At 39.2% G+C, this 11,051-nt stretch overlaps 1 protein-coding gene across 1 annotated transcript; it reads right to left on the minus strand.

Moving 5' to 3' along the window:
- Positions 1-7,919: 7,919 nt before the first annotated feature.
- LOC140578256 (sterile alpha motif domain-containing protein 3-like) lies at positions 7,920-10,564 on the minus strand. The gene is made up of 4 exons (XM_072698680.1): positions 9,838-10,564; positions 9,532-9,690; positions 9,265-9,357; positions 7,920-8,799 (listed from the first exon to the last, which is right to left on the minus strand). Exons 1-4 carry the CDS (start codon positions 10,396-10,398, stop codon positions 8,476-8,478), a joined length of 1,137 nt encoding a protein of 378 aa, XP_072554781.1. The 5' UTR covers positions 10,399-10,564; the 3' UTR covers positions 7,920-8,475.
- Positions 10,565-11,051: the final 487 nt, after the last annotated feature.

Raw genomic sequence — 11,051 nt, forward strand, 5'->3', positions numbered from 1 at the left:
TTTGAATTCAGCCCTCTGTAGGTTTATCATTTTCATTTCCATCAAACAATGTGGGATCCTTTCGTTCCTAACACATTACCCAGTCCATATCAGTATAGATATACAGCATGATTTTTTCCCCCGTTGAGATCTGATGTGTTTTCAAAGCATTCCTTTAATTTTTTTGAGCAGTGTATTTTTACAGCTTCGTGATACGAATAGCAATAACAAGAGTGACTGACTTAAGCGTCTGCGTCTCGAAGCAGCTCTGATCGCCCACCCACTTGCAAATCGCGCTATTCGCATGATAATAACATGATAATCCGACAGTTAGTATTGGGTAAATAAATATGTGAATATGCCCATTGTGATTGAAATAAACAAGAGCACATTTCTGGGTAGTGTTTTACACAGCTACAAAATGGCACGCGGATACGTCTCTGCTGCTGAAGCTTTGCGTCAGTGTTGCCACCTCACAACCTTTACCAAGCTGGGGATTGGCCAAGATGGCGCCAGTGTGTTGGTCGGCCAGCCGTCAGCCCCGTCAGTTCTTACCTGTCTGATCTGTGTTTTGGCTCCTTGTGCTTCTATTTGCACTGATCTGGCACCGCTCAGATGCTTCTCCATGGATTTATGATCGGCAGGTTTTACTGGATCTCAATTATTCCTTGGTGCCCTCTAGTGGGTATCCTGTCCCACATAGCAGTTGCCACCCCCCGTTCATTCACTCCGTTGTCGAGTGTATTCGTCGGCTACCTTGCTGCACCTCTCACTGCAAGAAACGACGTAGACGGAGGGATAAATGTGGAGGCCTCCGAGTTAAGATCAGAAGAGAAGTAATCGGTTCTCCTGCACAGCCCTGGCCATGGCGACTGTCTGTGGTCTGTCCAGCGCGTGGAGATCTCTACGTGGTGCGGCGCTCTTGGGACCTGAGATACTCATGTCACGTAGACCTTTCCGCTGCTCTGCACAGGACCCCACTGTTCGACTGCACTGCTGCGCCGATACTGTGCATCTGAAGTGGCGGAGTGAATCACCTGAATATCCGCCCACTGGAATTCTCGTGATGCTGCCAGGTTGCGGCTCACTCCACGGCAAAGGTGGCCTTGGTTAACAGCAGGTCCGTGTCAAATAAGACCTATATTTTAAATGACTTTTTCTCCCGACGCGATCTGGATTTACTGTTTTTAACCGAGACGTGGATTGGCACGGGAGTTGGTGAGTCATCCGTCTTTGGCGAACTCTGTCCAAATGACTGTTCATTCATTAGCACCCCGAGGCGTCTTGGAAGAGGTGGCGGAGTGGCTCTTGTTTTTCAGAATCATTTTAAAATACAAAAACTGCCTGTTTCGAATTATCCTTTGTTCGAACTGCAATGTGTAAAAGTGGAATCTGCCTCGACCCCACTGGTCTGTGCATTGATTTATAGGTCCCCCAAGCTAGACAAGAACTTTATAACTGAATTTTCTGAACTTCTCTCACATCTTGTTACAGTACATGACCGCCTGTTGCTTCTGGGTGATTTTAATATTCATGTTTGTTGAAGTTTTGAAAAAGTTATTGGCAACTTTCCAAATTGCAGCCAAAAAAGCCAGGGCAAAACACCTCTCTGACTTAATTAGCAAACATTCTGACAGGCCCAAGGTTTTGTTTAGTACCATAAACTCAGTTGTCAAGCCCCCAGTTTCCCCAGATATTGAAGCCTCCACTGATGTTTGTGAGAAATTCTTGAAGTTTTTCATTAGCAAAATGGACAACATCAGATCACAGTTCCCTCTCCCTTCATCTGCTAATCTTCAAGGTGGCCTTGGTGTAACTGCCTCACTCCACCAATTTCAACCTTTGTCCCTTGTTGAGCTTAGTGATTTAGTGAAGCCTATGAAACCTACTTCATCCCCCCATGATGCTGTTCCTTCCAATATAATCAAGGATGCATTTGATACAATTGGCCCCAGTATTCAGATGATTATTAATTCATGCCTTGTATCTGGCATCGTCCCTGTATGTTTTAAGCATGCGGTTGTCCAACCCCTGCTTAAAAAACATAATCTTGATGTTAATTGCCTACAAAATTACCGCCCCATCTCCAAGCTTCCCTTTCTTTCTAAGGTGCTTGAAAAAGCTGTTCTCTCTCAGTTGCTCCCCTTTTTAAACATGCATTACATTCTGGACCCCTTTCAATCTGGTTTTAGAGCCCTTCACAGTACAGAAACAGCCTTACTCAAGGTGACTAATGATCTACTGCTCACCTTAGATTCAGGTGATAATGCAGTCCTGATTTTATTGGACCTTAGTGCTGCCTTTGACACTGTGGATCATACTATTCTTCTCGCTCGCTTAGAACATTGGGTAGGCATCAAGGGGACAGCACTTCACTGGTTCAGCTCTTATTTTAAACAGAGGACATTTTCTGTGTCCATTGACCAGTTTTCCTCATCGCTCCTGTCACCTATGGGGTCCACCAGGGGTCCATCTTGGGCCCAGTGCTTTTCTGCTTGTACATGCTTCCCCTTGGTGACATCATTAGAAAATATAATATCTCTTTTCATTTTTATGCAGATGACTCTCAATTGTACCTTCCACTAAAATCCACTGATTCGGTTCAACCTCTGCTGGACTGTCTTGAACACATTAAAGTTTGGATGTCAAATAACTATCTCCAGTTAAACAGTGATAAAACTGAAGTCATTATCTTTGGTTCTCCTAAATCATTTAACACTGTGGCTGACAGATTAGGTCACCTTACCCCATATGTTAAATCCCATGCCAGAAACTTAGGGGTCATTCTGGACTCAGGGCTCTGTCTTGACAGACAGATAAGCTCTGTTGTCAAAAACAGTTTTTATCAATTACGAATCATCTCCCATATCAAATCATTTCTATGTTATAATGACCTGGAAAAAGTAATCCATGCCTTCATTACATCTCAGCTAGTTTACTGCAATTCCCTCTATTCTATTCCCTCCCCTTATCTTCATTGACGCGTCTGCAGTTAGTCCAAAATGCAGCAGCAAGAATGTTGACTGGAACAAGGAAGCGGGAACATATCACCCCTGTTTTGGCTTCCTTGCATTGGCTCCCCATCCATTTTAGAATTCTGTTTAAAGTTTTACTCATTGTTTTCAAAGTTTTAAATAGGCAGGGCCCTGTTTACATTACTGACCTTCTCCAGCCGTATTTAGTCCCTAGGTCTCTTAGGTCCTCTAACACAGGACTTCTACATGTGCCACGGTCACGTCTGAAACAGAAAGGTGATAGGGCCTTTGCTGTGGCTGCTCCTCGCCTATGGAACCAGTTACCCTCAGACATTAGATGTGCCGCCTCTGTCCCCGTCTTTAAATCTAGATTAAAATCTCACCTCTATTCACAGGCTTTCCTATAGCCCTAATTCTCTCATTTCCTGTGTCCTAGTCTGTCTTTTCTTGTATGACCTGTTCTGCTTGTCTTACCATGCATTTATTTGTTTAATTAGCCTTTTTTTTGCAACTTTTTATTTTATTTTTATTTTTTATTGATGTACAGCACTTTGGTCAGCAACAGCTGTTTAAATGTGTGTTAAATAAATTTTACTTACTCACTTACTTACTTTCAGCAGAAACTCTCATATCTGTGTTCTTGGCTCAGTGGGCTAAACCTGTATGCCCGTAATCATACAGTCGTCAGTTCAAACCCAGCCTATTTAGAACGTGAATAGTGGTCTTCAGCTGAGAGTGGTGCTATACGCCCCCCATGCAGATAAAACAAAGAAAGATGACATGATTTGCTTTTTTGCCTATTTAACCTAATTTAAAAAACTTTAATACTTCTGACAATGGAAGTTTTGAAAAGAAGATAGATTATGGATTTAGTCAGTGTTTTTTCATGATACTACATAATGATTTCTGCGAGATATAAACTGAAATACACAAGAAAGATACGTGGTCGACGATGCCCTCGTCCCCAGAGCGTTAATAATAGTTAATTATTTTATTTACGTCAACTCTGCATAGGCACTGCATCATATTTATATGGTCACAGTTTTTCATTTTTCATACCATCTACCAATAAACTGTGAAAAGGATTTTATTGTTGCTACTTTTCTTGCGTTTCAAACTACCTTTCCAAGGTGATGGGTGTGGGGTGCAGTGACATTCCAGACTGATGGGCCATTGACAGTATGCAAACTACTACAGGTGTGGGGACACCTATCCCATCAATATTCATTGTACAGGCCACTGACTTTGAGAAAAAGAGTGTCACTCTAAAGTTCTAACAATTTAGTAATCAAACCACATAACATTTCAGAATGTCTCTTTCACCTATGAGTAGCCAACCCCTGTGTCTATAAGCTTCAGAGCTCAAACGTCTTGGCTAGAAATGTCTATAATGTGATTTTTTACAATTTCTCAGCATGTCTGAAAATAGGTTTTTGAAAAGCATATGTTTAAAGTTGATTTTAACAAAAAATAGAATAATAACATTCTAAGTGGTCTCAGATTATTGGTGCTGAGTTTGTGTTGAATAAAAGCAAATATAACACTTTGGGATAAATGTTTTTTAGATAGGTGAAATTTTTTAAAATGTTAAGGCATTTTATGTTGAAATTTTTATTATTATTATTTAAAGACAATACCATTCTGAAAATGTACTTAAAGTACTTAAAATAGCACTTTATAAGTCTGCCCAATTTTGGCCAGGGATATTATTTTTGTTCGCTGTTTTGAATTGAAATGCAGTTTAAATACATTTTTTCCAGAAATTAAAAGAGCTTGAGTTTGCAATATTTGTGTCCATGTGTCATGCCCCGATCGTCCGCTCCTCTCGTGTGCCACGCCCCCTCGTTAACCTCATGTGGAATCCCAATGTTTTACAGCTGTTTCTGATTGTTGTCATTAGTTCATTGTATTTAGTCCGCGTTTCTGTTTGTTTCCCCAGTCCGGTCATTGATATGTTGACGTATTGATGTGTAGTTGTTCTGTGTTTTCGCCTTCATTCCTATAATTAAACCTCGTGTTCCTGATCCCTGGTATCCTGCCTATTTGTCTGCGCTCCAAGCGCTCACGCGGCGTAACACCATGTCTATTATTTGATTCTGTCGCCCACTAAGACCATTTTAAATTAAAAAAACATTTGCGCTTTGGGGCAAATTTTCTTGTGCGATTAAATGTGATTAATCAAGATTAATTAATTACAAAACCTCTAATTAATTAGATTTTTTTTTTTTATCGAGTCCCACCCCTAATATATATGAATTATTTTGAAATTAATTCATTTGCACTGATTAAAATGTCTTACTGTCTTTCTATATGAAGTGTTACCAAACAATGCATTTAAATCAGATTGCAAATACCAAACAAAACAGTAACACATACTAAAAATGCATCAGCAAAAGAAATTAAGCACTATTGAGGCCTTGAAACAGCCTAAACTGTATATAAAATCTGGTTGTAGGAAATTGTTTTGCAGTTTCAACCTATTCCCTTTGCTTAGTCATTCAAATTATTGTTACCCACCTTCAATTTGCATCCCTAAAATTCATTCAGTGCCTGATTTGCTGGAATATATAGAAAAATAAAGAAATGTGAACATTCCTCGTGTTTTATACTGGTGATATAGGACAAAATCCATTTTTTTTTCTTTCTTACCCACATGTTTAGAACTGATAAAACTATGCCCTAGAAATCATAAAGGATGTCATCTGCTTCGCAAAAAAGCATTTAACTCAGATACACTGCTCAAAATCAGTAATCTAATTTACTGCATCCATCGCAAATAAATTAAAGTAGAAAAAATATTTTTGGATGAAAAACATAGTTCTCCTATGTGCAGTTATAGTTAGAATTAGAGTTTAAGGAATACATAACTTCAACTCTCAGTATTTTGAGAAATTTATTAATATTGTTACACCAGTGAGATCTGTGCATCACGGCATGCTTGTGGCCTGTATATATAGCCCCATGTATCTCATTGTAAATAGCTCTTGTACTTGTGTTACCGAATGTGGCGTGTGTGTTTGCTTATGTCTTATTTGAACCCTGTCGATCCTCACATGTCCTTAGCTTGTATGAATTCCCCACCGTGTGTCTACTTTACAGTTCGACGTCTGACCACCCTGTGTTTCCACTGTTGTATTTGAGGGCTCAGTGCTCATTGGGTGTCTGTTGTAGACCTTATGAGGACTGTAATAAAAGAGCGGGTTCTTCCCAGCAATCAAGTTCCCTCGTCCTTTGCTGCTTACGCGATACCTCGGTCTGCCTAGCGCTATGATATTGTTTGTCTTTGTTTTGTCAAAGGTCGAATATAATATTTTTCTGCATTTAACTTCTGTACCTAACATTAGGTTAAAGGTTTGAAATATATATTACATTTTCCTTAGTTATCCATCTGTCCACTTTCTGTAGCTGTTTATCCTATGCAGGGTTGCGGGGGGGTCCAGAGCCTATCCCAGAGGCTATGAGCTTAAGGCAGGGAACAACCCAGGATGGGGTGCCAACCCATTGCAGGGCACACTCACACACTGTCATGACCTGCTCGTACGATCCTCGTGTGTGCCACGCCCCCTCATTGCCTACGCGTGTTACCCCGATTGTGATCACCTATTGCCTGTTATTTTCTGCTTGTCTTGTGTATTTAGTCCGCGTTAAAGTCTGTTTCCCTAGGTCTGTCATTGACGTTGTTTGCTGTGTGCTCCCCTGTCTGCCTTATTACCCCGAATAAATCCTGTTTACCCGTATTCACGGCTCTATTGCCTGCTTGCCGGATTGCCCAGACTCGCGTTACAACACACGCCACCTTAGTTATTTAAGTTATAGTTTTTTCACATTAAATCAATCTTCTAATAATCTCATAATTATTTAACATGAGCAACATCAACAATGAACTCTACAGATACTCTTGCTTCAGTATTTTCTTGCTGGGAAGATCTGACAAAATGGACTTTTCCAGAAAAATCCTCCTTGAAAAGCCATTAGCCTACCACTTTTGGTCTCTAAATCTTCCATCACAAAATGTTGCCTGGAGTGTGGAGCTTAATTCTTTCAAGTGTCATTCAAGACTTGATCTTTAGAAAAAGTAGCTAGATCAATTCATACTGAAGAATAAAGGTGTGGTACATTTGAAGCTCTGATATAGAGAGGAGCAGCTGGCCTACACTGTAAAATCTAATTAGTTCACCTTACTTAAAAAAAGTATGTAAACTCGTTGCCTCAAAAAAATTAAGCAAAGTAATCTTAAGATTAGTGAGTTATAAAAGCTTGCTTATTGTAAGTGTGCAGTACTAAATCAAGTAGTACAACCAAAAAAAAAATAAATTAAGTTCATGTAACTTAATAGCTATGCTTAGTGTTAACTAATTTTTTAATTTTGTGTGGACTGCTTGATACAAATTTAACCCTACTTAGAATTACTAAACACCTACAACTTACTACTCAATCATTTTTCAAGTTCACTTAAATTAAACTAACCAATTTCCCTGAATGGCTCCTTTTTACAGTGGCCCAGGTTTGGGTCCAATCTCTATCTCTATCATTTCTTATCTCTTTTAGCTATTACTATCTAATGAAGGCAAAAACACCACAAAAATATACTTTAAAAGAACACTCACTGGGTTGATTCAGCTACATTAAAACATTTATTTAAAAAAATTATAATTACATCATTGACAGATCTAGGCTGAACAATAAATGTTTGACATTGTTATTACTTTTGATTACAATTCTCCAATATAAAATGTGTTTTATAACTAATGTAATAACCTTTCGATAATCAATAAAATTACTTTTCTCCATCCTCTTGTCATATTTAATATGTATTTTAAAGCTAATTCTAAAACTGCTCAGTGTGATCTATGTCTGTTAGGCTATTGTAATAACAATATGCATTAAATATATTATTCAGCCTCAAGTGTTCTGTTACCAAGTATTGGTTTCTTGTACATTCAAGTACCAAACAGCAGCCAAACAACAAACTTGTGGTTTGATTTGACTGTAGAACATGACATGGACAAGGCAAAAATAAAACCACATTTCCGTGAGCTAATTCCAAGCATGTAACAGTCTCACAATATTAAGTGTATTCAGTGCATGCAAAATCATTGCATTTCTGATCAAAACAAAGTACAACCAATGCTTGTGTGTCCCAAAGTGAGCATCAGTCCAAAGTTTAAACCAACACAAAGAAAAATATCACTCCTTGGGTTTTGTATTTGTACTACATTACAACTATTAAAAGTTACACAAATGTAAACAGGTCAACCTTGCTAGGTTTCTTTCTGACAACATTATCTAACAACAAGTCTTTCCAACACAAGGTAGTGCTATTTCCACCATTAGCATACCAGCATAACATGGTACAGACTTTAATGGATTTTTTTTTTTTTATTGAGATAAATTGACATAAACAATGACATAAACAAGCCAGCTCAGTTGCAAGAAAGCATCAAACTTTCTCTGATAAAAGGAGAACATTAATAGCAGCTTACAAAGTACCGTATCTGACAGCTGATGGCTCTTTACTGGTCTAACCCAGACTGTTCTTCAGAGCTAACAATTTTGGTGGGAGGTTTTTCTTTCCCAGTCCAAGCATCACGGTCTGAATAAAGTTGAGTGTATTTGCCATGCATTGTGGGTAATCCAAATGCAAAGCATAGGTAAGCCCAAATAACAGACAAACTGCCTGAGGCAAGTTTTTAATACGATCCATGACAATACCTCCCTCCAGAATGATGGCAGTGGAGATGGGCTGGAGGTCAACTGAACTTGGACCCTCATGAGGACTATCTTCACTGACAACTGTCAGCACACCAACAGTGATGCATTCTAGAGCCTCGACTTTCGCTGTATCCTACAAAGTTGCACACACATTCTTCAGCATGGACTTTATGCTCTTCTAAAACATTCATTTTTAGTGTTGAAAGTATTTGCTAGAGAATATGGATGTGTTCACACTGGATTGTTACAATATAGCCAACAAAATAAATCTGGTATGGTTAAACTAAAGCTATGGTCCACAAGGTCCATATATTCTTGAACAATGACACTGACTTTTCAACCTACTGTAGACTCCCGCTCCTTAGATTTAAAATGAATTAATGTGTATGTTTACTGTATGTTGCAAATTTCATTTTTATTTACTGCCTTTTTAAATACCTCTCAGATTAGCTGTGGAGGAATTGCTATACAAAATGCATCAATCACTGTACAAAATATATATTGTATATTGTGCAAACAGAATTACATCATCTATGTCAGCACAGATATAGTTCTATATTAATGCAGACCAAACTTTTTCTTATGTGCAAGTACTTACAGAGCATGTGTTGAAGAATTCACTGGAGTTGTCACCAAGTAAAATGGGAATGCCTTTGAGGACAACAGAGCGAAGTACTGTCACATCTGGTGTCTAATGATACACAGAGAGAGAAAATACCAGTTAGAGTAATTTGCAAGGCACAGGCACAAGTCAGACAGGAAATAGAATAGGTTGGTCTGGATCATAGGTTGGTCTGGATCATCTCATTTAGAACTTGATTGATGAACTATCATACAGATCAAAAGCAAAATGAACCAAACTTACCATCCAGCTCATGTGCTGCATCAGCTCACTGAGTTTCTGGCCAACAGTTCCCTTTTTTGTTTTGAAAAGTTCAATGAAACGCGGGACGTACTGGTCCAGAGCCTCAAAGAAGTCTCCCTCAAGATTCTTACTGGCGATTCTATTAAACTCAGCAAACACCTGAAAAAACAGAGAGAGGGGTGGGTAGGGATGTAGAGATGGCAGAGGTGTTAACATTGCAACAAGTGTGTTTGGATTTCTAGCCACACACCTTAAATTTCTTTTTGATTGGCATTATTTTATTGGTTGAGACCAAAAATAGCTTACCTGTCTCTCTGTAAAGAGTGCTGGCCATCGTTCAACCATGTTCTGTACAGCAGGCTCCTTTTTTATAATTTCTTGTCTGCGTAGTGGGAATGACTGGTCCATCATTTGTGAGATGAGAGTGCCATTGGGTTGTTTTTTCTTCATTTCTTCCACAAGAACCTTTCTGGCATTTTCAAGGCTTGTTTCATCATGTCCTTCAGGTAAGTTAGGCAGGTAGTTTGCTTCACCTCTTTTTGGCCGTTTGATATTCTTGCTTGAGGATTCTCCTTCTGGATTGCCTTTACTTCTTTTGCCTCCATTGATTGCTACATCCTCAAATCCAGCTTTTCGAAGCTTTGTGCGATAATTGGCCATCTTGAATTTAAGGCTGTTTTTCCAGCCATACCATCCGTGTGGTCCAGGCTCAGTGAGGCAGGGGTGTTTGCTAATCAGTGCTTTAGCAACACTGCTGAAGTCATCATCTTTAGGGTAAGCCTTGAAACTGTACATCGTCTCAGCAAGCTTTTCTAGTATGTCATGCTTCAGATCTCGTTGTAGAGTCATACGTGTTCCATCCTTCATAAAGGCAAGATCTGCCTGTCTGAGTCTATACTCAACATCAACTGAGAAATTGGGTATGTCAAACAACTCTGGCCACTGTTGTCTGAGCAATGGTGATGCTCTTCCAGTCGACAGGATTTCAGTGTCTGCTGTGCTGAACTCAGCGTCTGATGTTGTGGTGGGTGATGACAATGCGGTTAAATGGAGAGTCACAAGAGGGATGATTTTGAGCGTAGCTCTTTCAAGTAAATCAGTTATTTCAGTCAAATTGCAGAGGGCATTATGGAAGTCTTGATCTTCATACTGCAGTTTAAAGTCATACTGCAGTGACAGTTTATCCACCAGTTGCACTTTTAACTCTTCAATGGACTGTGGTCTCTTATTCAAAGTCAACTTCCTTATATCGTCTTCAGTGATGATGACTCTTAGCAACAACCTTTGGTCCATTTTGATGTTTGATTCACTTAGCACAATATGTGACGTTTAAGTGTTACAAGCTGCTTGTCTCCAACTCTGTAAAGTGAAAGAGGGATAACATCATTTAGTTCAGACAACTGGGTAACAGAGAATGTGGGCAAATGGCTACTACAGAGCTTGAATGCTCTAAGATGCTCATTATACCATGATGTCATGAGTCTGCAGACAAATATTATGTCTGTATTGATCACCACAAT

Source organism: Paramormyrops kingsleyae, chromosome 13 (genome assembly GCF_048594095.1).
Source record: "Paramormyrops kingsleyae isolate MSU_618 chromosome 13, PKINGS_0.4, whole genome shotgun sequence".
Classification (NCBI taxonomy): domain Eukaryota; kingdom Metazoa; phylum Chordata; class Actinopteri; order Osteoglossiformes; family Mormyridae; genus Paramormyrops; species Paramormyrops kingsleyae.

Coding starts and splice junctions, on each gene's coding strand:
- LOC140578256 (XM_072698680.1), bottom strand. CDS start 10,398: ATGAAGGATGGAACACGTATGACTCTACAACGAGATCTGAAGCATGAC. Junction 9,358..9,531: donor TGCAGCACATGAGCTGGATG/GTAAGTTTGGTT, acceptor GTGTATCATTAG/ACACCAGATGTGACAGTACT. Junction 8,800..9,264: donor AATTCTTCAACACATGCTCT/GTAAGTACTTGC, acceptor GCAACTTTGTAG/GATACAGCGAAAGTCGAGGC.